The sequence below is a fragment of the Cupressus sempervirens genome, chromosome 4 (genome assembly GCF_028749045.1).
Source record: "Cupressus sempervirens isolate cs-2001-9-10 chromosome 4, ASM2874904v1, whole genome shotgun sequence".
Lineage (NCBI taxonomy): Eukaryota > Viridiplantae > Streptophyta > Pinopsida > Cupressales > Cupressaceae > Cupressus > Cupressus sempervirens.
The window spans coordinates 871,482,662-871,509,237 of NC_143121.1; the positions used below are offsets into that span (position 1 = coordinate 871,482,662).

General features: G+C 35.5%; 1 protein-coding gene across 1 annotated transcript in view; it reads right to left on the reverse strand.

The window, feature by feature from the left end:
- Nucleotides 1-207: 207 nt before the first annotated feature.
- PBA1 (N-terminal nucleophile aminohydrolases (Ntn hydrolases) superfamily protein) overlaps nt 208-26,576 on the reverse strand; it is a 41,581-nt gene continuing 15,212 nt past the window's right edge. The window contains exons 3-9 of the mRNA XM_089827238.1: nt 24,273-24,349; nt 23,422-23,477; nt 21,025-21,097; nt 9,845-9,956; nt 1,662-1,735; nt 890-964; nt 208-657 (exon numbers count right to left, since the gene is read on the reverse strand). Coding sequence (XP_089683364.1) covers nt 529-657; nt 890-964; nt 1,662-1,735; nt 9,845-9,956; nt 21,025-21,097; nt 23,422-23,477; nt 24,273-24,349 — 596 coding nt within the window. The 3' untranslated portion in view covers nt 208-528. The remainder of the gene's footprint in view (nt 658-889; nt 965-1,661; nt 1,736-9,844; nt 9,957-21,024; nt 21,098-23,421; nt 23,478-24,272; nt 24,350-26,576) is intronic.

A 26,576-nucleotide genomic window follows, 5' to 3' on the forward strand; every position in this document is an offset into this window, starting at 1 on the left:
GTATAATATAGAATTCTTTAAGAGAAGGAAATGTTATACTAATTTTTTATCAGACATTGATATTTTCCCCAATTTCCATGCCATTTCAGGGATGGGGCAGAAAGAATAAAAATCACATAATTTGGAAGAAAAATATATTGACAAACTGCATGTACTAGAAACAAAAAGAATGAGAAAAAATAAAAGAATCGCCATTAAAAAGTTGCATGCAGGATAAATATAACTTTTTAAATTCAACGTGCATCTTAAGAAACGCTCAATTCATTTTTGTCTTAAACCTAAAAAATATTAGTTCATTAAAACATGTTAGATGTGCTAATGCCAATCGACATGTTGAAACATTGGCAACTAAAGCTTGTGCCATCAACATGTTATCCTCATAAACAAATTGGTGATTCCAATTGCTATCAATGTGCATTTTAACCACATAATACATTTCAGTCTAATAAGCTTGTTTTAAATGCTCTTTCAGCATTGTGCAATAGGCGTAGTAAATAACATTACTGAAAAAGTCAGAGACAGCAAACTCTACGCATGCATAGGCTCCACCTCACTATCTGGTTGCTCCAATAATGAATTGCGCAAGGGCAACTCTTCATGCCATAGAGGAAGCTTATCTCCAGGATAGAAGTTTCGTGTTACCCCGTCAGAGTTTATCTGCTCACAAAATCAGATCGTAAATTAAAGCTTTGTGTTGATCAATGGAATATAAACCAATGCTATGTAAGTATCATAAACCAATCATGGCATATTTAGATTCCCATCCATGAACTAATAGAAGGTTAACAAATCAAATTTTCTGTGACAACTTGATTCAACTGAACTTTGTAACAGTTAAAATCTAAATTATACTTTGTTTCAAACTTGCAAGTTAAAACAGAATACTCACCACAACAGTTCTCACAACCCCTCCACTTGCTCCATCTCTAGCTATTGCCAGAGAGACAGATTTTACAACAAGAGCCTGGAAAAGCACAAAACTATTTGTCATCTTTGTAAAATAAATGTATAAGTAAACAATTTGAGAATACTTTTAGCTAAATTACTTTCATTTGTCACAATGATTACAAAATATCTAAAGCAAAAAAAAGCAGCCTGCAACACCCTTCAACACATTAATTACAAGAATATTTTGACATCAACTAACAATTATAATTCTGTATTCAAGTAATGTACAAGGTATACGACCATAACACCAAGACTGCAAGTTGTAAGAATGTGAAATAAGTGGTTAAAGCATTTCTCCTCAGGAAAACACGACATAACATTTAGGCAAATAGATAAAAATAGGACATTGACTTCAGTTGGCAAGAGAAAACAAAGAACATAAATTGCAGTAAAACACTCGATCTGAAAGTATGACTATAGCTTTCATCAGAATACATATCAGACGTGTTAAAATATCCCTGTAAGAGCCACATAAAATAATTCAAAAGAGATAAAAAGAGAATTCCCACAAAAACAGCCAATTAGCCATGAAGCATCAAACTCCTATATTTTTTAGCTCTGTATGTTAACTTAAAAACTTCGTTGATTCATTTATCCAACATAATAATCTAAACTGAACCTATTCAACAGAAATTGAAATCAATTATATGCACATATATTGAGACAATTACATGATACTACTAACTAGAACCAAAATTTAAGTTAGCAGATACCTCAGCGTCCTCCTTGCTCATTCCCTCCTTCCATGCCTGATCAAGGAAACCATACAAATAGCTCGAACCAGATCCTGCAGAAATGGAGACACGAGGAAATATCAGCACTTATCAACTCAATATCAAAGATAAAAAAAAATATATTTAAAGAAATCATTACAAACTTCTGACCAATACATGAAAGGAGAGTTGACAGTCTCATTCTAAAATACTCAGCCTATTTAGGCAAAAAAATTATATGATGTCGAAAGAACACACTCCAACTGGAATCAAGAGTTGTATGCCATTATTCAGGTACTCAAGAATTGGAGGCACTACTTGCTTCCAAAGGAGTTCAAACTATACATCAATCATTAGGCATTGCAATACAGAAAAAGCCAAGGTAAACTTGAGATATATGAAATGGATTGAATTTCTACAAAGTTGTTCATTGGTTTCAAAATATAGGAGTGGCAAGTCTGAGTGGCAAATGCCCTCAATAGGAGATACTTCTAGAGTAGAATAAAAGGATTGAAGTCATTGATTTTGAACCTTTGATGAAATTATATGAGAATTATGCACATTTAAAGTATGGATCACATGTAAGAGCCCAATAGATCATTCTCGGGGAGGAAATCAGTCAGAATATGAGGTTAAGCCTGAGGAGCGAGACCATGAGACTGACCAGGATACTCAAACTAGTTCCATCACAAGTGGACCCACTTCTATGGATTAACCCTCCAAGCTTTTGACACAGTTTGCTAGGGTCCTTACTATCCCAAGCCTCCACTCAAACAATTTGCAACAAGAAGAACAATCCCAAACCCATCAGGGGATGGAACAAGAAAATGGAAATGCAACATTTGTAGTATTAGATGGTATGGAAGCATCACTAGAGTCAATGCACACTTCCTCTTTTGGAAAGGACATGATGTGAATCCATGTGAATTTTAGGTAGATCCTAAAAATATCAAGTACTGAATTAAATTCAACAAGCTTTGAGGTGTTCTTGAAGGCGATGCAATCGCACTGCCTACTACTTTGTCTACTAGGCAACAGGTTCAGACAACTCAATCGATACAGGGGCAACAATATGTCTCCACTCATATATTTTATCAGACAGCAGGAACAATGTTTGAGTCAATCTCAGGACCTCCATCCACTCAAAGCGCAGAAGGGAGGGCAGTGGCAAGGGGAAATGCAAGAGAAGAAGTAACCCCATAGCTGACTTGTTCAATGTAGTATTCCGCCCAGATATTTTAATTTAACCAAAAATCTCACAAATTATTTTCAGAATTACCAAGATAAACTAATGCAGTAAATTTAAGAAAAGATGAGTAATAAAACCAACACGTACTCCGATTGAAACTCTCAGAATCGTTATTGCATTATAATAATCTTGGTGAGATGCTCCAAGTGTAATACTTGAAAGACAAGAATATGGACCCCTGCTGACTTACTATAAAATGTAAGGTAACTGGAAACCCTATTGGTCTAAAACTGAGATGCCTATGCCAAATCTCACACTGATCCATGCAAGGTCCTGGTTAACCCACGGGACCATGGTGAAAAGGGCTAACGATGCATTAAGAAATAATGGCCTAGGAAAAGGGGACATTGCATTCAATGTGCAACTGAAGGATCAGATTGATGATTCCATTGGCAAGTTCTCTTTGCCAATGGTATCCCATTGTATGTAACACAATCTCATTATTATAAAGAGATGATGTCAATGGTGGCAAAGGGGCGACCATCATATGTGCCACCACGTGAGCACAAATTGAGGGCCGCGATCTTGGATAACAACTATGCCAAGATCAATGTTTTGATTGAGCAGATGAAGGAATGTTGGATAAAGTATGGATGCAACATAGTTCTGAATGGTTAAACAGACAATAGGCATTGCCCACTCATCAACATCATGACAAACATGTTGAGATGGCCAATACTTTCTCAAGGTAGTTGCTTGTTCAAGGCATGGCAATGATATTGATTTTCAATTTGTGCTCCTTAGGGAGGCTATTGAGAAGATTGGGCTACAAAATGCAGTCCAAGTAGTGATAAATGCAGCACATGTGTGCAGAGCTATAAAAATGCATCGATTCTATGCTTGACCAAATTTGGATTGGTGTGCAAGAGAACGGCCCCACTTTAGCATTCTACAATGAGCACATTCAAACAGTTGTTGAATGCAGATGAGACAAGCTAAATACTCTCTTGCACATGGCTTCTTATGCATTCAGTCCAAAATGGTATAAGCCAAGGACTGGTAGAATTGCACTAATTGAGGATGATGAGCTGAAGGCAGAATTTTTCAGGTGCATAGATAGGATATTTGATGATCATACTACTGCCCCGATTCCCACTGAGAGGATGAAATTTGTAACTCTTAAGGAATATTCAAATGCGGCAAAGGTAGGAGGACCAGATTTTGTGGTGGAAATATCATGGAGTACAGAGAGCAAAGGTTACCACACTAGCAATTTGTCTATTATCTCAAGTGTCTAGCTCTTCAACTATAGAGAGAAACTGGTCTACTTATAGCTTCATCCACTGTTTTAAGAGAAACAGACTTAACTCTAGGAGAGCGGCTAAGCTAGTAGTTGTACATACTACATAGTGCCTTGTGTATTATTGATCGCACGACACATGTATACGAGGAGCGCATAGCAACATGATGGGATGTAGAGAAAAAGTAACCAGAACAAATTGATGAAGATAAGGACACGGCAGCCTCAAATGCAGGGTTCGTTGCTGTTCATTTGGCAAATCTTGACCGCAGAGAATCTGAACATTTCCAGTGACAAGGAGTTTTCCTTGAGGGATGATTATAGACCTCCCTTCACTGCATTTTGGCATTTTGTACTTGTTTTGATATCATGCTACTCATTGTAATCATCTTTATGATAATTTTATACGGTAGAAATCCTTCATTTGTCATTTCAACAAAAAAAAATTAGTATTTTAATTTCCAATTGTAGTTCGATATGCAATTTTGTACGGTTTAATGTTCAAGTATTTAGTATTTGACATTTGCAAGTTTGTTATTTTACCTCTTAAAATGTTATACATCTTTTCATAATAACTAGAATTTCAAGTACTATATGCATAGTATATAGTATGTTAAAAAAAACTTGTAATTGCTTATTTAAAGAGTAGTCCTCTCATGTAATTAATACTGAATATCAATCAATTATCATTTCATGGTACCAGAGCAGATGTAGCTATTTGGCGAATTTTTAAAATTTTGAGGATTCATTACCTTGAATTTATTTCTAGTTCTTTAATGATTTATTAAGGAAAATTGTGAGGACTCCTGAAAAAATAAGATTTTTACTGATAAAATCAAAGCTTTTTCCTAATTAATTAATATCAACAGTTTTTGGGGTTCAAGTTTTCTCAGATCAGAGGTTTTTGAAGGAGTTCCTTTTCTTTTTCTAAAAATTGAGGACTCTTTGAAAAGTTCTAGGGATTTTTTCTGAAAAATCATGTCAAGTGTTTTGTTCGAGGGTTTTAAACTGTGAGATGTAAGTTTGTTTCTATAAATGCAACATCTAGGATTTGTGTTCATCTGCCAATTTCTGTGTTTTCTTTTTAGAGCACAATGGTTGAGCAAGAGCATGGGTTCTTCACACACGCATTTGCATCGAGGATCTTCTGATTTTTTTCCCACAAAAAATCATAGAAGTTTTTTTTTGAAAGAAAAATATCACGATTCTCTAGATTTGTAAATTCATGGGGTTTTACTGTTTTTCCACAAAAAAAATGTTTCTGTTATTTTTCACAAAATCATATGCGATTTCAACATTCTATCAAAGGTTTGACAATTATCCACAAGTTTTTAGCTAAGTTACCGATACAGGTGTGGATCCGAATAAGGATGCAAGAAGCAGGTGCACAATTTATTTTTTTATTTTTATTTATTTTTTGTGGGGGATGCAAATGCGTTTATATATAGCATTTGGGTGCGTGTGTGTGTGTGTGTATTCAAATTGATAGTAAGGATAGCTTTCCTATTCGCGATGGACGACTGAGTTAGATGCAAATATTGCGAAGTGGAAGAGAGAATGGGTTCAACAAATGTCGAAGAAATTAAAGGATGGGGTGGAAACCATCATTGGTTTTAGCATAGCCAAAAAGGCAATTGAGCAGGAGCACAAGGACTACTCACTTAAGGAATAAGCCAGTTGAAGAAGCCACTTGGATGCATAAATGAGATGTAACTAAGCAAAATTAGCACTTCCAGAATCATTCAAAATGATGATGAGTTGAAACTCAGTTCATTACAATTTCCCCTACCAATTTCAGTCTAGCTTCTTGTTAACTTTTCTTTTTTTATATGAGCAGTTATCACCGCAACCTTGCCCAGTGACCAGCAGCCCTGTGCGAGCAAGGGCGAGACTAGTCCCCCCCTGGGTGAGATTGTCCACCAACTAGTTGTCCCACCTCTTTCACCCGGGGAGCAACTTGAACCCAAGACCATGGTGAACGACACAGACTCAAGCTGATTGTGCTACCTGTGCAGGCTTCTTGTTAACTTTTCTTTGTTCCAAGTACGTTTGGTTTCTGCTGATCTTCCTCAAATCTAACTCTGGTTAACTGCCATTTTCTTTGTGCAGTTAATTTGATTTTCCAAATACTACATTTAGCTCTTTGGAGGTAGATACATATATGCGTAGCATTGCATTTCTGATCGGCCATCTACCTTTTCTATTTCTAGCAAAGTAGCCAGATACACAATGCCTCTTCCCAGGCACACATACTTCCATAACTGATACTGATAGAAATACAGGTATGATATGGATTGGATAGCATACACGTGTGCCCAATAAGCACAACTATTCAGCCATATTGGATATTGTGATTTGATGTTTTCGAAGTTTGATGTGAGACTTGCTAATTTTAATTTAAAATAGCTTCAATCATGCAAGTTATTATTTTACTTTAGTGACTTTTCTTGGGTCTTCTTCTAGTGCAATTGTACTATTTTTTTTGGCATTTTAGTATTTACGGATTACAAAAATTAAATCTTTAGAATTATATTAAATCATTATGTTATGTTTTCTAAATTTAAAATCTTTAATATAAATAGAATTTATTAACATATATTTTAGTGCTTACTCTTTACTAAATTATTAATATTTAAATTTTAGTATTATTTTAATTTGTATTTACTTTTTTACTGTGATTTTTTATTTTTAACCAATCAAAAAAGGATTTGATTTAAAGTTTAGATTATTATTGTTTACTTAGTTATTTACAATTTAATTTTAATATTTTTATGCATTTTCATTTTTTTATTTATATTTATATTTTAACATGGACAGGACATCCTCCTGCCCTCTCGCCACCTCCATAGAACAACCAAAGACGGTGAAGGTAGCTAGGCATCTTCGGAATAACAACCAGAGATGGTGAAGGTAGAGGGCATCTTTGGAATATCTCAGCGCCACGAGGTATTGCTCGAGCATCTTGAGGATGTTTGGAAGTATCCCATCCCCAAACATCTCAAAATTGTTAGGGTCGAACCCTAATTTTTTTTGGTGACAGCTCTATGCATTTTTCAACTAACACCTATGTTTTCGTATATCATTCTTTTGCAGATCTATCATCCTTTCCAACAAGGATTTTGTCTAGGGTTTACAGCAATGAGCCTTGAATCACAATTTTTCAAAAGACACTTGGGTTGTCGCGTATTATTCTTTTGCAGATCTATCCTCCTTTCCAACAAGATTTTGTCTAGGGTTTACAACAATGAGCCTTGAATCGTGATTTCGATGTTGCCCACACCTATAGTCAAGAGTTTTTGATTGCACACACTATTTTTTATCACAGTTTTTCAACCTTTTTTTTGGATGTCTCCTCTGATGGACGTGTTTTTTACCCTTCTGTCTTCATGTGATTGCACTTTCTAGCAATTGGAACTATTGCGCTATCCACCCCACATTTTGGAAGCATCTAATATGTTTGTGTTATCTGTATTTTTTCCATGTCCTTTCGAGTGCACATTTTCTTTGCTTGATATATGAAAACGGCAGCAAAGATTTGCAAAGCCGCCTCTACTCGTGTTCACATCCAAGGTTTTTCATCTATGCAAAATCTTTCTTAAAGCAACGAATCTGCAGCAATTGTGGCCTCTATTATTCATGTTCACATCCAAGGTTTTTAATCTATGATACATCTTTCATAAAATGATGAGTCTTAAACAATCATGATCTCAAAGTTGCAGATCCAATATTTTAGTGTTGTGGCTTTCAGATCGTGCCTACATTATATGATATATAGCACATGAGAAGGGTTTGCTCTTATATGCCCTGTTTAGGGCCTCTCCGGTTTCTGGATTTTCTAATTTTTGTCCATAAAAAATAAGTGTTCGTAATTTTCTATTCTTACTACATTAAAAAATTGTGATGTGTTTTTGGAATTTAAATTTCTTTCTTAAAATTTTATTTTTGGTTTTATTATTTTTTCCTTCAAAATTATTTTGTGGTTTTATTATAGGTCTTACCAATTTTCCCCAAAAACAAAGTTTTGTATGTGATCCATGTCTTGGATTTGTGCTAGCTACTTGCTGAGTGCCTGGGTTTACACATATTTTCCTGAAAATTTATGTGGGTTTTGATCAATTTTTCTCCTCAAAAATCATGTCTGATTTCTCGATTTTCTCCTTAAAAATATTTCTAGGTTTTTTGGATTTTTCCAAACAAATGATGACTGGTGTATGCTACTCATGATTTTTTTTATTTTTCTGGAAAAATTATTGGAAGGTTTTGTCAATTTTTACCACAAAAATTGTACTTTCTTGCATATGCTCTGGATTGCACCTTGAGTCATTAGGGCAACGTTCTGTACAACTGTTGGGCAATTTTCTCTCAAAATAGTGGTTTCAATTTGAGAAGCTATTTTTTGGAATCGCAAAATACAGGGAGGGACAATTTTTGTTTTCCCAACATTTGGTTGGGTTTTGATTTTCTTGATCAAGCAAGGTCTTCAATGGCAAGCTCATTTTGCAGTGTAATCTGAAGAGAAGGGGTAAGCCTTCTATGCATTCATGACCACAAAACCTGCAAATTGTCTTTCGTAGGTAGGTTAGAAAAGTGACCATTAAGGCATTAAAAATATTGTAATGTTTCTTTAATGGTCATCTTAAGTTGCTCTAGAAAGCTTCCGTTTTTGTCTTGCATTGACAATTGTTTCATTTAGAAAAATCATCTTTGTAAATCCATTCAAGGAGCCTTTGTTTTCTTTGTTTAGTACATTGGTTTACCAGAACACCAAGCTGACAAAGATATCCGTCCCTCTATCAAAAGATACCAAGATCAGCATCAAAAAACTTCGTAAATCTGAAAAACAAATTTGCCAAAATCCATCAAAAAAAGCAACACCCACAAACACTATATAAACTCCAGTACATTTGATGAACAACGTTCACCCTTCAAACTTGGGGTATGACTGAAAACACTTTGAAAGAAATCACAATTTTTGTGGAAAAATTTGAGCAAAACCCAAAAAAAAAAAAATTAAAAAATTTATCATGATTTTTTTGTGGGGAAAAAATCAAAAAACCTGTCATAATTTTTCGTGGAAAAATCAGAAAACCAGTCATGATTTCTTGTGGAAAAAGATCAGAAAACTCATCATGATTTTGTGGGAAAAAAAAATCAGAAGACCATGATTTTAAGGACAATTTTTTTCCAACAAAAATATCATGTATGGAAGGTTTTCTCATACCGTGAAATGAAAATGATTGATATTCAAGGAATAATTACAAAGGAGATGAAGGCTCCTTAAATAAGGAAATACAAACATGATGTTTCTAAAAGTAACAATCTTAACTGAGAACGAAAATAGAAAGATACTAAACTCTCTGATTGACTAGATAAATTAAGCAACCAGATACATCTAAGTGACTTTAATGACCATTACGGGGTAAATTATACAATATTTAAATATTATTGCTAATACTGAGCTCCAAGATGAACCAAATGAGTTTCTCTCTCCCTCAAGCCAAAACAAGGAAAATTGTTTGCTTATACTATGTAACTCTTTCCCAATATGATAGTATGAAAGATTCTTCCAACCAATTATAAAACATCAGATTAATATATTTCCAATGTGAATTATAGATAGTCCAGCAGTTGCTAGTGGGTAAAACTATCCCCAGAAAATGATAACAAAAAAAGCGAAGAAAAAACATATCCTACCTCCAATAGCAAATGGCTGCTCTAACATTGTCCCGCCAAGAGGTACTGCAAAAATTTTGCCACCATTATATTTGTCCCACCCACCAACAATAAGGCCAGTCTCAAGCATGCTCTGATAAGAAACAGTAAATCACAAAACATATTATACTTCATCAGGTTCAAGTACAGATTGAAAACACAAATGGATTCCATGATGAATGCATAGCTGACTCTTTTATCAATCGGAAAGAGAAGAAAGTGCATTCATTTTTTTGTCACAGTTAAAGAATACAAATTTTGAGCATCGACCAATCATATGATAAAAAAGAATCAAGAATCAGGTTTGCTTTATGAGTTCCAGTAGTCCATAACCAGTTTTAAAATTTTCTACATTAATAAAAAGCAGAAAACAAATACAAAAATGAACATACAATTTCAAATTCAGTTTATCTCTGAGCACATAAAATGCAAAAGGATAAATCCAGAAGCAAATCTGCAAGTTCTAAACATTCAAAACTTGAAAAGTGTCTGAGCACTAATCTGTCATTTTGACACTGCATGTGGTTGCGCACAGTTCAGAATTTTCATCATGATGCTAAAACTATTGAGGGTGCAAGATTTTCGATATGTTCAAATGTTGAAGTCTTTGAAAACCTAGGAAATATAAAAACCTGATTGACAGATACTGACACATCAAATAACACAATATCATGTCAAACTCTAAAGTCCTGGGCTAAGAGTAGTTGGTTTTATCAAATATTATCTAGTGTTAAATAACAATACATAAATATTTGCAATCCAGAGTGAGAAGTGGACAAGAAATGCTTCAATGATTGAGGATTTCGTAAGTTTTTAGGTCACTAAAAACTTTCAGATTCTGAACAACATTTGATCATCATGAGGAATGTTGCAATGATTCTTGGAAGCCTGGTCTTTAGTAAAAAGATCCAAAACAACCTATTTATCATTGTCATGAAATGATGTGCAAAATGATAGAATTTCAATAAAAAGTTGAGCTGTTTCGAATTTTGGAAAGAAATTGTCTTTTTCCATTCAAGAATTATGCAATTTCCAATGCAATATAACACCAAATTTGTACCACAGCACTTGAAGACCCTCAGATCCCGAAGTATTGTTTTTTTTTTTTAAATTGTACTCCGATCTCTAGAAGAGTTGATTGAGGTAAGCAACTATGGAGTGAGTCCAATAACAGAACAAAAATGAGCAATGCTTCTTTGCTTAACTGGATTTGTTCAATTTCTAAAATATAACTCAAATATGGATATTTGAAGCAAGAAACCACCCAAACTTATTTCTGAGTATCTATATGTGAGGGTGAAGACATTATTTGTAGCAGCTTACCAGTTTTTTTTATTCTAAACCCTTGAGATATTGTCCAGGTATCAGCTACGGAATTGAAATTGAACCACTTATTTCAAATCATCGTATAAATGTCTTGACAATAAAAATGCTTCCCTTCAACTGATACAGAAAGAAAGGGCATGCAAGCAATATTAACGGGAAACCCATGAACTAGACTAATAGGGTGTAGTACAGCTCAGCTTCATGAGAGAGTGAAAATTCATGATTACTCATTGCATATCTGACTATAACCAAAACTATTTAACCTTATCCAAGCTTGCAAAACTTGCAATCACTCATGAACCAAATTGCAAAAAGTTTCTATAACACTTGCAGCGATTTTTGCGAGTAAATGCTAAACAATCATGCTTTTTCCTTAAAAAACTTGTCCAAATTCATATAATTTATTTATTCTGGCTTGTAATTGCCAAAAAAAAAAAAGACTTCCACCAGTGATGAAGGTTGCCCCCTAAACCCCCACAAGGGGGAACTACCCCTTGACCCTGCTGGGAGTGTTGCCCCCAGACCCCCATGAGGATCAGTGCCCCTCAACCCCATTGGCATCTCCACTCCCATATCCCCATTACTTATTGAATCTCTCATATAAGAAATTTGATTACAATAAGGAGTGAGAAAGAACTGGCATATAACTCTTGAGTGTACTTGCTCAGACATTATTATTGCACAACTTGCCAAAAATCTATGATATGATTTTAGACTCTAATTTTGATTTACATACTTTGAAAAATAGTAATATGCTCGACAAATTTAGTATTACATGTGTTTTTGAAGAATATTGTTAAAAACTTCTGTATTTTAAAATGTTTGATAAATTGCCGAGATATTAATGATTTCTCCCAAATTATCAACAAGTGCCAAGTCTTTTGGATTTTTCAACCTGCTGAGTTATTGTCAAATCCAAGTTTTTCGACTATAATTTTACATCTATAGCTGAATCCATTTGATCAAAAGGTACAGAGGGAGAGGAAATAGACCAAGCAGCAAAATATTAAGAATGTGTGGCTAGTTACTGTAGTGTACAAAGAGTTGGGATTAACATCACCTAAATTTCATGAATTCAGGGGCAATGGAGGGAGAGGAAATAGACCAAGCAGCAAAATATTAAGAATGTGTGGCTAGTTACTGTAGTGTACAAAGAGTTGGGATTAACATCACCTAAATTTCATGAATTCAGGGGCAATGGAGTGCAAAAAAATACACAAGTGGATGTCCAAAAGGTGATAACTTATATAAGGCCTTGTAGACCTCTAGAGTTAAATTCCCAGTCAAGTTTTCGTATATTCTACCATCTATCTAATGGCATATATCCATCTAATTAGGGATTACTAGGGGAAGTCACATATTTATTGACATGGAGGTTTTGGTGTGGTATCCAAAATTTTATATTGTCTAATATCAAGTCAAATATTATTTGATATCTAAGCAAATTTGAATTCCTTTCAACAATCTTTGTAGAAGCAGCCAAAAGTATTGAACTCATTCTTTTATTTGGTGGCTGGATCCAGGACAAATCAAATTCAAGCCCTTGAGAGAGCTCTGGAATACGAATTGAATCTTAGAAATCGATTAAACTCAGCCACCTTACAAAACTTTATTATTGGCCCCCAAACCCCATCTGTTGATATTGCAATTTGGAAAGGCAATCATAATCACCACATTATGGAATCAGCTATTAATATTTTGACAGAATGTTTTATAATTATCAGCCATGGGTTTAGCTGACTAAATGGTTACAATCTGCACTAAAACAAATATTGAAGTAACATTATAATATTGATATAATGGACATCTTAATTGGTATTTAAAAAATTCATTTTATGTATATCTTTAGTTAGTTTTAGGAAGTTTCCTCTCTGTCTTTCGTGTTTCTATTCTTGATTGCTTTCCTTATGGAAAAATCATCTTGTATTCTCTAAGGAGCCTTTGTCTCCTTCATTTAACATTGAATATCAATTGATTGACATTTCATGTTATCAGCAAAGGTTAAGCTTTTTGACAAATTTTCTTTTAGAAAATTATAGGTGTCTACCTAGAATTCTTTTCTGAAGTTTTTGAATCTCTTTTTATGGAAAATGTGAATTTTTTTTGCTGTTGCAAATTGTAGAAAGTTTTGTCTTTTCCACAAAAAAATTATAGAAGCATTTTACATTAGTGGGTTTTCTCCAGATTTCTATGTTCATGAGATTTTATTGATTTTCTAAAAATGAAGATTTTACCGGCTTTCTCACAAAATCATGTGTGATTTGACATTACATGAAGGGTTTGATGATTTTACCACAAAAACATGCTGCAATTTTGCAGCTGCTTTTCACATTTTTTTGACAAAATTGTGGTTTTGGAGTATTTTAAGCAATTTTTTATCAACGAAAATCAAAGTTTTTTGACTTTGATCTCAGTATCTCTAGATAAATTTGGAAGGATTATGGTAAAGTTAGTCATATCCATGTTAAGTCATATCCATGTTAGAATATTTCATTATTCATAAATGAGTGATTACAAATGGAGACATTGTCGCCATATCTACAAAACAATGGAGAATGAAAAAGAAACTTTCTCAAAGGCTAATAGGAAAGTTTCTATGTTATGTAAAAATTACTTAATAAACTAAACAAGAAACAAAATACCCAGATGACCATTAATATAATATTACTTTATTATTCCCCTAATGGTCATTTTACTAACTACCCTATAGAAAACACAATGTTATTTGGTCACAAATACAAAGAAGCCTACCCCCATCTCATCAAAACATTATGCTACTCTGAGACCATTCCTAGATCTGCAAAATGTTAATGACTGAGAATTTGTCCAACCTGATGTTGGGTAACAAAGTTATCCCTCTCAAATCAACTGTTGAAAACTAAAACCATGATTTTGTGGAAAAACAACAGACCCTTCATATACAATTTTGCCAAAGAAAATCCAAAAAAAACCTTCACAGATGTTCACTCCAGCAACTCCAAGTGCAATCCAAAACAGACCACAAGAAACCATGATTTTTTGTCGAATAAATTGCCAAACACTGAAATTGAAGTTCACAAAACATCATTTTTTGAAAAAAGGGTAAAAATGAACTCACGGAGAGGAAATAGCCAAATATTGAACCTTGTTTCAATTTTATGATTTTTATATTGATTAATGTTGGCTTACATAAAGCCATTATTCATGTGTATAACCACTTATGAGAATGCAACTTACCAACTAAGTAGGTAACTATAATATATTCATTAACCTAAACTAACCTAAAAGAAACTAAATTAATGAAATACTCCAACATTTCCCCCCTTATTACATTAATTTGAACAAAAGCGGAACATTGCAAGGGTTTTAAACCCAACCCTCTCGAGACTTTGATGAAGCGCCTTCACCAATCCTACTCGCTCACTCAAGAAACACTGAAGTGACCACAACAATGGCTCTCCTAACTTCCTTGGTTACCCAAGAGACACCGAATTGCTCGCATCAATGGATCTCCTAACCACGAAACCTGAATCCATTTGTACAACATGAGTTCTCCTACTCACATGCACGATGAGACACATTTCCTCCAAAATTCCACATCTCCTCCAAGTGTGTCTAATGCCTCCTCCAGTGTTGCACATGAGACACCTCTCCTCCAAAAGTCCACATCTCTTCAAGTGTGTCTAAAACCTCCTCAAGTGTTGTGGAAACCTCTCCTCTATTGCACAAACCACCACTGACATGCGTGCAGGTGAGATGCCTTTCCTCTGAAAGTCCACACTTCTTGTATCTAATGTGTGATCACATGAGGAGTCCTTATGAGACTAAGCACTGCCTCATACAGACTCATGATGGCACATAGGAGTAGCTGAAATACCAATGTCCCGAAGTCTTTGGAATACGGTCATCCTAGGTATGGAGTCGAACGCCTTGTGCAAATCCACAAAGCAACAATAAACCTTCAAGGAGCAAAGGCAAGCTTCCTTAACAATAGCCTTGAGAGTCAAGATATGGTCTATGGTCTGAAAGTCTATACAAAAACTCGCATGTCCCCTAGCTCAGATGTTTCTCTAACCAAGCTCACAAAAAAGAATATCATGCAGAACTGTAGCATACAGTCTAGAAAAGGTGTGCCCCACCATAATGGTCTTCGAGTTGTTTGGATCTAACATATGCCTTTCCTTATGATTCAAGTGAATGATGTGATGTGACCAAGAGAGGAACCCTGGGCAAACCACCCTATTAAGTAAGTCCATAAGAAATGAGCCCAAAACTATGAAGCCAAGTTTGACAAGTTCTGCCTGGAACCCTTTCTTATATGTTTCCTTCTTGTTGTTCATGGATCTAACAGTCTTAAAAATGTTGGTGAAGTTGAGAATGTGGCAGTGGGGGGGAGAGGTGACAATGAAGGAGGGTTGGCCTAGGATGTTGTAAAGGGCAGAGGTGTGAGAGACAATGGAAGTGTGGTGAAGGGTGGGCAAAATGGAGAACCTATGGGGGAAGAGGGAGCACTAGAAGACCTTGGGAGACCATAGGAAGTAGTGGTAGGAGTCCTAAAGCTGCCTAAGGAAAGTAGGTTGAAGGGTGGAGGTTGTGCACAGCTTACGATGGAAGGATTTATAGTCATCATTGTACTCTTGGTTCAGGGGGCAAGTGCCCTTACGAGTGGGTGAAGGCATCAAAGACCAATGGGTGGTGCGGTGCAAGAAGGAGAGGAGGACAGCCTAAGCGATGAGGCAATCAAACCAATAAGAGGTGCTCTCGAGGGGGGAATGGTCCAAAGGAAGGAGTCGCTTGAGGTGCATGATGAAGAGGTCATTGTCCCCATCAGCAAAGCCAAGAGAGGTGCAGAGAGGGGGGGAGGGGTGGGAGAGGGAAGAGCCTGAAGGGTGAGATAAAGCAATGTGTGATCAACGAGGAGGAGGCAGGTGGTAGTGAAATGACTGAAAGTAGGAATAAGAGAAGGGCAAGCAAGGGCATAATCCACAATGCTCGCACCCCCACAATGAGGCTAACAAATGAAGCAAGTAGTGGTTGTACTTCTTAAGTGGGCCCTCAAAGTCATCGAAGGACCACGTGGGACCTAAGGGAGTCAGATCGAACAACATACATATCGGATCCTATACCTGATCATAGAGAGGCGTTTGTAAGTCCCTAGACTGCACATTGAAGTCACCAACAATGAGAATATCCCCAAATTCAAAGAGTCTAGTAATGATGTCAAAAAGGTCTATGAATGTGTCCCCCTCGGGTCCATTGTGTATGGCATATGGAGAGGAGGTTGAAGGAAAGTAACAAATTACAATGAAAATATCTCTAATGCAGGAGACTACTTGGCACACACAGACCCACATAAACCTGGCAAAGTTGTCTAAATGAACCACTGAAGTCACACTCTGAAACCGACTTCTGATGAGCCATGCAACCCCCCTAGACCCCCTAACACCCATTCAACTTTTGACCTCATCTCTACAAGCCGACAACTAGTGAAAACTTGCAACCCCAAGAAGAGGTTGAGTAGGGCTCTCATAGGAGTAATGAAAAGAAGGTCAACCGAGGGAGCAACATCTTGTAGTAGGCCCGACATGGACCAAAAAGACCCACTGTCATTCCAACAACTAACATGTACAAACACTATGTTGCGCTCCTTGCCAAACCACCTCAATGATAGTCATTTGGTAGTAGTAGCCACCGAATTACCCACCCTCCCAAGGGAAAGTTGTCCCGAATCATTGCCCTCTAGTTATGGATCAAAGCCCACTTGTAATTGCAGCATGTTTCTGCAACTAAAGCCCACACCTATTTCAGCTCAACAAACTGTGCTTTTGTGAGGTCCTCCTCCAAGTATATCTTAGATGGTAGAGGAAAGAGTTTCCTTTTCCCTGAGCACAAGGAGTCTATCTAAGGGATTGTGGAAATGTAAGAACAAAGTGAAATCATATCTGACCCATGCTCTACATAGAGAGATATCTAAAAGCTCCACTTGGTTGCAAAGGAATGCATATACCACATCTAGTGGGTCTATGGTGATGGGCAAGAATGCCACATCTAGAGGGTCTATAGTGATAGGCGGGAGGCCACAGACGTTCAAGTTGAGCTCTTTGGCTCTTCTAGCCCTCTCATTCGCAAGTTTGGAGTGGATAAGGGCCTCAAGTCTGGCAAGAGGAGCGGCTGACCCACTCCTATTACGAATCGTTGCCCAAGTTTGAAGCTACGATTATGATTTGCCTTCTTCAATGCAATGATCTCTAACTTTGACAATAGAAGCATATAATCTAAGCCCAACGATATTTATATTCAGGAAACAAAGATATAGTGCTCTTTCAAATTTATCAAATTGAGTCCAACTATTAGGGACCCATGTGCTTCAATAAAAGTATTCATCTGCTTGCAACTACAATGTATTAAGTTGCTGCCAAATGGTTCATATTCTGAATGTCACTAAGGTCCCATTTGGTTGCTGGAATAGGAATAGGAAATTAGGAATATGTTTTCTATTTTCCGTTTGGTGCGTCAATTGGAATAGGGAATAGGAATACATATTACCATTTTGCCCCTAAAATGAGCTTATGTCCATTCCAAAAAATAGTTGTTACTGGAATAGTCATTCCTATTCCCAATATGCATTCCTATTCTCAATTCCTACGCCTACAACCAAACGAGCCCTAAACTATCCTTGGATCATCTTCCAATAAGACTGCTGGGAAATTTTTTGTGTTTATTGTTTACAATCCTTAGTTCATCCAATGGCATCTTGGAAGGTCACAAACCCATCAACTAGCATGAAAAATGGCAAGCATCGATAACTATGAAAGGAGATTCTAAAATGAGATATGAATATTGCATTTAATTCTTCAGAACAGCAACAACAAAAAAAATCCAATCATAGTCAAAACACTTACAATCAGATTCGATAACCAAAAAAATGAATTTGAAGAACAAAGCAAGACAACTAAGTGATATCTCCAACAGACAATGAATTTCCATCCATTGCCTCCAAGCTCTAGGGTTTCCATCCTTAAACCTGTTGATAGCTAGAGCTTACCAGAAATCTCAAGAGAGAAACATAACCAAAAACATATACCAAGCATTCAAGAATGAGCCTTCCAATGTTCTTTTATAACACACCCATGTGACTCCTCAATTTCCTTTTGTTTGTCTCTTCATATTCCTTTTCTTTGTCTCTTTATTTCTCTCTTTAACTCAAAATGACTTTATTAATTTTTCACTAGGCTCTATAAAAATCATTTTAATGTAGCCAACAGCCGATGGCACAATGATAACTTGTGAGCCTCTCAATTGGGAGGTCTTGGGTTCGAGTATATTTGAGCTTAATAAATAATAATAATTCATTTTAATAAATGATAATTATTAATCTCAACAAAATAATAATAATTAAACTTAGCTTCAGCACATTACCCATCAAAAAAAGTCATTATTAATACTTTAATAGATTATTAAACTAAGTTGTCATTTGATTTGATATAATCCGACAAGCTAAAATATAATTATTTAATTGAATTCTAATGTCATAAAAAGGGTACATTACAAAAACCCATTCGCTACAAATGGGTGTATAAAGTCAAGTACAAAGTTGATGGAACTCTTGACAAGTACAAAACTCAACTAGTTGCTAGCAGGTTCTCGTAGAAAGAAGGCACCAACTATGAGGAAACTTTTTCCCTTAATGCCAAAATGAAAACCATACAGCTCGTACTTGCCTTAGAAACTCAGTTTGAAGGAAGTCCATCAGATGGATGTTAGGAGTGCCTTCCTCAATGGTGAATTGCTCCTATTTTCAAAGTTGCTGGAAGAGGACATCAAGTGTGCAGACTAGTGAAGCACTCTATGGCATGAAATAGGCTCCTCGGGCTTGGTACAGTAAAATTGACAAGTACCTTACAGATAATGTCTTTCAAAGGAGTCCATCTGATTCTAATCTGCATGTCAAAAACACTGGTGTGATATTCTTCTTCTTGTTGTCTATGTTGATGACCTGATAAGCACTGCTAGTTCAACACTTTAGATCAATCAGATCTAACAGCATTTTTGTCAACCTTTGACATGATAGACTTGGGACTTCTGCACTATTATTTAGGTGTTGAAGTTTGGCAAACTGAAGGTAATATACTCTTATCTCAATCTAAGTATGCTTGTAGTCTGCTAGACAAGTTTTGGATGCAAAATTGCAAATTACATCCATGCCTATGGAGAAAGGGTTGAAGCTTATACCAAAATTAGATTCACCAGTGGTGAATGAATCAACATTCAGGCAATTGGTGGGCAGTCTCATCTACCTTATTGCTACTAGGTCTAATCTCAGTTTTGCAGTGAGCTACATTTCATGCTTCATAACAGCCCCCAGCGCTAATCATTGATAGAAACAAAACATGTGTTGTGTAATGTGAAGGGTGCTTCTGATTGTTGGTCTTCTATACAGCATATGTCATGATCCTAGGCTTATTGATTTAATAGACTCAGATTGGGCAGGTTCTATCGATGACTGAAAATCACCATCTAGGTATGTTTTCAGTTTGGGGTCTAGTGTTGTCACATGGACTAGCGAGAAACCACAGGCAGTGGCTCTTTCCTTAACAGAAATTGAGTATCAAGGAATAGTTAAAGCAGCCTGTGAATCAGTTTGGCTTCCGAGGATGCTTCCAGACATGCAAATGTCTCAAGCAAATCCTACTCTCTTTTTACTGTGACAATCAAAAGGTGCTCAAAATGGCCAAGCATCCAATCTTCCACGAGGGAACCAACCATGTTGACCTTCATTGTCATTTCATTTGGCAGCTAGTTGAAGATGTACCAGGTCATTTGTATTTTTCAACTAAGGATCATACAGTAGATATTCTTATTAGGTATGTTGACCTTCATTGTCATTTCATTCGGCAGCTGGTTTAAGACAAATCGGTTCAGTTGTTGTATTTTCCCACTATAAAACAGACAGATATTAAAATATTGTAATGTTTCTTTACTGGTCATCTTAGTTAGTCTTTAGTTTATTAGGTAGTTTCTATTTTTGTCTTTAGTCCACAATTATTTCTTTTAGAAACATCGTATTTAAAAATCTATAAAAGGAGTTTTCATCTTCTCTAATTAATACAACTCCAATTTACCATAACATGATAATAGAGCGGGTCAATGGAATATTATTAAATTTGGCGAATTTTTTTAGAAAATTTTGAGCCTCTATTGATCTAGATTTTTTTTTCAAGAATTCAATTTTTGACTTAAATAAAAATCGTTCAAGGTATTTAACGAATTTTGTGGTTCATCTTTGAAGATTTTTCCTAAAAATCACAAGCCTAATCGAGAACTTTGATCGCTCAATTTCCTAGTTGAGCAAAAGTCTCTAATTTTTTAAGGTTGCATGTTGCTTGCATGTTGCTTGCAAGTCCTTTTTGTGAGTTGCTGTGTTGTATACCATGCAAAGTCTCGTGTTTTGCTGCATGAAGGGTTCCTTGATGGCAATTCTATTTTGAATAATTCTCACCAAGCCTCTAAGCCCAAACATGTCTGTAAAATTTAGGGGGCACCTTGGCGTAGTTGATAGATTGACCATTAAGGGGGGTATTAGAATAATATTTTTCATGATATCTTTATTATTTATCATTTAATGGTGAATATGGTGACTTATGTAAATATTAGATGCTTTCTAGTTTACACTAGTTTCTTTGTAGAAACATCATCTTTGTACTGCCATATAAATGATTGCTTGATCATTGATTTAATTTAATCACTTACAAAACATATATCAAATCAGATTAGTTGTCAGATTAGTAATCTGGAAAAAATTCATTAAAGGAGAAATAACAAAAAGAATTCCAAACAAGTGTAATTTAAGTTCTAACCTTATTTTGATATGATAACATACGTATCAAGTTAGCAGCAACTTTTACAGTAGCCGGTTGCCCAAGCTGAATCCTGCAAAATAAGTAGTTGGATTTCATATCAACATGTTTTCCTGTATATAAATTTGAGAGCAAAAGAAATATATTTGTAATTTGCCTGATTGACAATACATGTACATGAATGATTAATGATGGAGAGTTGCCCCACAAACATTCCAGCTACCAATTGAAAAGAACAATTAATTAAGAAGATACTCATTGATGTTTCAAATATTATCATATTACCAGCAGCATTAACTGAATGTTCAAACGGTTAATAATTCAAACATGGTATTAATGTGAGGTTTGAAACCACGACTTGTGGAGCATTTTATTGACATACGAAATGAAGAATCTAGTGAAAAGCCTGCATATATCAGGCAATCTCTCTGGTATCATACATGATGTACTACTGGCTAAAGTGTTTTGACTTGTTAAAGTTAACCTTTCAAAATTGTGACTTTTGTTTTCTAAAGCACTAGAAGCCTGAATAGTAAAGGGAAAAACAATTTTTACAAGCCTTTACCATAGCTGATTCAAAAAAATGGAGAATTAGACAGGCAAACTTATAAACTCATTAGCTTGACAATTCCAGAGGTATAAGAAGCTTTTGTGTTCTCTTAAAACCTACTTGGTTTAAGGTATTTCTAATAAATGTTATAATGTGCACATTCTGAATCAGTTTGTTTATCGCAATATCTTTGACAATGTATGAGCTAATAAGGTTTCTAGTTTTCAGTACATTTCAGTTCACTAAATTTTACGAATTAGCATTTAATTTAAAAAGAAGGCAACTAAATGAAAACATTTTTTTTAAAGTTTTATATAGTAAGTAAAACAATCATGTTGGAGTGGGAATTGATACAAAAGAAGGGATATTCAGGTGGCAGATTCTATAAAAATCAATAGAGCTTCAAAAACATATCTAAACTGAAAACTAGCAATACTGGAGATCAGGACAGAACCACAACTTGTTAAACAGAGTAGCAAATCTTACCATCGTTAAACTTTTTGAAAACAGTAATGGTGGAAAACTACTTACACAACTGTGGGGGGGATGATAAGTAGTTATTGATATTGCTGAAATTAGAGGAATAGATATTGCCGTCTGAAGAGACATTATAGAGCACAGTATCAAGATGTACTATTTCTTGAAATGAAGAATAGTTATCAATTGCAAGAATTGTATCAATTGCGTGGTACACAAAAATATCAAGACCAGTATCAAGACAAGAAACAAAACAGTGATTGTATGAAGTCAAAGGAAGTGGTCAACATCTTTAAAGAGGCACTAAACCAAAGGTATATTGCACACAGTCTAAGTGGCATGAAGCCATAACTATACTCCCTGATTTATCCTTTAAGAGGGGTGACAATGTCATGGAAATATTAATGGTGGATGGTTATGAATAGTTGCTCAGATATTCTTATGTTTAAACCATGTTTTCACCACACAAGGAGCTCCCTACACAAGCTCAAAAATTAAAAAGTTAATGCATATCTACACAATGCCACATTGCACTGTGGTAGGCCTTCTACTGTGGGAATTGGTACCATGAAAAGCATCCATCCTTTTAAATATGCAGAATATATTTAAAACTATACTCTATAGAAAACATGCAAATGCTAGGAAATTGATCCCAAAAAGTGGAAAAAAAAACAAGATGCACAATATTTGAACAATTACACCAACCTTATCAAGCAAGAACAAATATTATAAGCTAGAAAATAAAATCAAACTGAATTACCAAGCACAAGTAACTGTGATTATTTCCTAAGAAATTCTTATGTATAAATTTCATTCTATACATTTTCCATGTTTGAATATGAAAAGCTAAATGCACCTCTACCCAATAGCACATTCGCACTTTGCCAGACTTTGTACAGCAGGAGTTGGAAGCATCAAAAGCACCCACTAACTTAAAGATGTGGGATGTACTTAAAACTGAAATCTAGAGAAAACATGTACGTACACGCAACTCAATCTCAAAAAAGTGGGTAGCCTCATATCTTTCACAAAACTTAAAAGATGTAAAATATCTTTCATATAACTAAAACATGTAAAATATGATGGGAAACCTCTACTTAAGTAAAAAAGTATATGTTGTTTTCTTCAAGCAACTGTTCCCAAATATTTTTAAAAAAATTGAAACTCTGGTCTCTTATCTTTTAATGAACTTGACTACTATGGGCAGATCATACAAGGTGTATGTTTTTAAGTCACATGTATCCAAACTTGGCTAAGCATCAAACTTAGAATACTAATTTGAAATAAATGTCCACATATGCATCTGCATGCTCATGTAATTACATGTTCTATTACATAGTAATAATAAAAAAGTGTTATATAAGCCTTACACATGCTGGTGTAGAAAGTAGCGAACATAATCAGACACCACTTGAGAATCTGCAGCCTATAAAATAGACAAAGCAATCATGAGATAAATACATAAAGAAATTCCCAGAGATATTTATTTAGAAGACACTGTATTTATAGTCAACCATAATGCATTTTGTGATAATCAAACATTCCAAAAATGACTCCAAAATGTTATATTTCACATTCTCAAGCCACAAATGTAATAAAACAAAATACAAGACAATTCTCATGGATTATATAATGCCCATCCCCCACAAACCACGCCCCCAACCCCACCCCACCACACACACTAATAGGCAGATATTAGCACTCATATCATACAATAGTTATCACGCAAGAAAAAATGATCAGGTTACTTGCCATGTGATTCAATGAAGTTAAAAATGATCCAAAGTGTGCACAAAATAAGTTTTTGGTGGGCACAAATCTTTAGTATGGAGAATGAGAACAGAACCCATTACTATTTACTTTAATAAATCGACATCGCCATTGCCACTACTAAGTTGATTTGGTAATGATTCATGTGGCTAAACCTCACAGATATTCATTTTGCTACAACATTTACCAACAAAGTATCATATGACATGGGAAAAAAGGGCTTTGTCGGCTAGAAACCATGCAAGCCACTCCAGTTACCCTCCACTTTATTAAAAAATGCAATATCAATGCTAGACATTCAAAAGGGGCACAAAAGTTCAAAAACATAAGTAGCATAAGAAAATCAAACACGAGTCTGTGTGGAGATAACTTAGCATCGACATTCACAGAGGTGTAAGAGCACTTCAAAACATCAATTGTAATTTGCAAATAAGGAAAGAAGGAAACTTACTGAGCCTGATCGACAGAGATAAACATTATCTGTAAGTTTAGTAATCTTATCTGACACTCGATTTGCTACATACATTCCTGCACATACATTACAATCGATTTCATATGTTTCTGCAAGCATGAATAAACTTTTGAAAAATATCAAATAGATTGAAAAAAGAATCAGAAAACCTCAGCCAGAAACAGCAGAAATGATGAGCCTAATTACTCAAATATGCAATGTAAACCATTTCTTTTCTACAACATTTGGTGTAAAACCATATTAAGAAGTATGTATATGCCACCTAAGCTCTACACTCAAGAAAATGTAGCCAAATTTACAGAGAGTAAAAACTAAATCACTTCAAAATTGTCTACATGTGGCTGCTAAGCTTCTCTAATAAATAACTGGATTAATTGATATGTACTTTCTCATATTCAACTTGTTTAAGTTACGTGAACATAAGCTTAACGTACTGTTCTACTTGATTGAACATTTTACAGTACTAGAGGAATGAATGTTGTTAAAATATCAAAGATATAGGTGTAAAAAGTTGAAGAAATTCACCACACAAAAAAATTATCCTAGAAATCCCGCAAAGGAAAACGGCCAACTCAGCAGTTGCGATTGCAAAACCACTGTTTGTACTTAACGTTGATGATCAACCTGTACAACTGAATCTTCCTAAGTTGTCGAATCGAGTTCAGGGACGGATTTGGGTTCAAGTTCAAGTTCGTGGGTTTGGGCAAAAATAAAATTTCCCATTTGAGTTCATGGGTGGGTTCGTGTGTATATATATATAAGAGAAATGTGCATACTTGCAAAACTAAGTCATTTCACAGTATGAATATATGTTGATCATTGATCAATGCCAAATGCCAACGATAAACATTAAATACTCGCTCATGATTGTAAAGTCATACATTAAATTACTATATTGCAAAACATAAATGAGTTCATCAAATACTAAAAGTTCAGAACATAAAGATAAATGAGAAGTGTTTAGTAGTTTATCAATGATCATAGTATCAAATGCCCTTCAAGGGTCAAATGGGTCATCAAAAATGAGGGATCAATGGCTTCATCCTTGGCTACAACTATATCTAGATACTCATCATTGGAACCCAAACTGATTCCACTAGTTCCAGATGCTGCTACATCATCCTCCTCCTCAACATGAGAGATTAGATGAGTGAAATGTTTTTTATTAGGTTCCTTTTAGAGTTGCATACAAAAAAAATTTTAAAACGCTCTTTAAAGTTGTTTTATTTCACATTTTGGACCCTACTACCCCGGGTTCGCTGGGGTCGCCCGAGTTTGCTCCAGCACGGACCCATTCAACCCACAGTCCGAAATAAGGACCCTACCCAGACCCGCAGCGAACCCGGACACAAATCCAAACCAACATGGACCAAGATCCGAATCCAGGCAGCAGGGAACAAATCTAGGAATGCAGGAATTTTCCCTACGATCTTCACATAAGCCTTTGATGATAAGATCCAACCCCCTCATGCATTTAAATGGATACTTCAACATCCCTCTTACGCAGCAGAAGGATACAGGGGAGGAACTGGAATGGGAAGAATCAAGATGCAAGAGTGTTGATTTCGAATTCTGAATTTTTACTGTCAAGACAAAACCACCTGTTTTGGTAAAGATTGGTTAAGAAGTCTACTTTGTCTTATTCTCTAATACTAAATACTCTAGAAGTATTGGTTGGTTATCACCAACCCAGCCCTCCAATGAAGACTTCAACATCCAACAGCTTACCACGGAATGCATTTTCATGAAAGGGGGTAGGTCAAGCCAGAAAGCATTCTTGCTAATTACCTCCAAGATGCAAAATGGTCCATTTCTGAGATGTTTTTGCTTGCACTCATACCCTTTCCTTGCCTAGAAACAGTCACATCTTATCTCCCACCCTGAATTTACGATCCCTCCCATGTTGATCGTGTTTGTCCTTGCACATTTCTCAGGATTTCACAAGTTGTTCCTCAACTTGAGCTTGATTTGTGTATTATGCTTAACAAATTTATTTGCTTTGGTCATCACCAATTCTTGTCATAATTACTTCTTATGATGTTAAAGTGAAACATCAAGTGGACTTAAGGGCAAGCAATGCTTGAAAAGATAACAAATTCGTAGAAGAATTCCCCTGTTGGAGGGATGTGGAATGTAGATAGAGACTCATCTTAATTTATTGGTTGCCTATTGTAAGCATAGATACAAAACTTTGCGAGTCCCAACCCAAGCCCAGCCTCCAAAGTCCTTTTGCCTTTGGACTCTGACTCGACCAAGTCAGAACAAGTCCTATTTTTCTTGCCA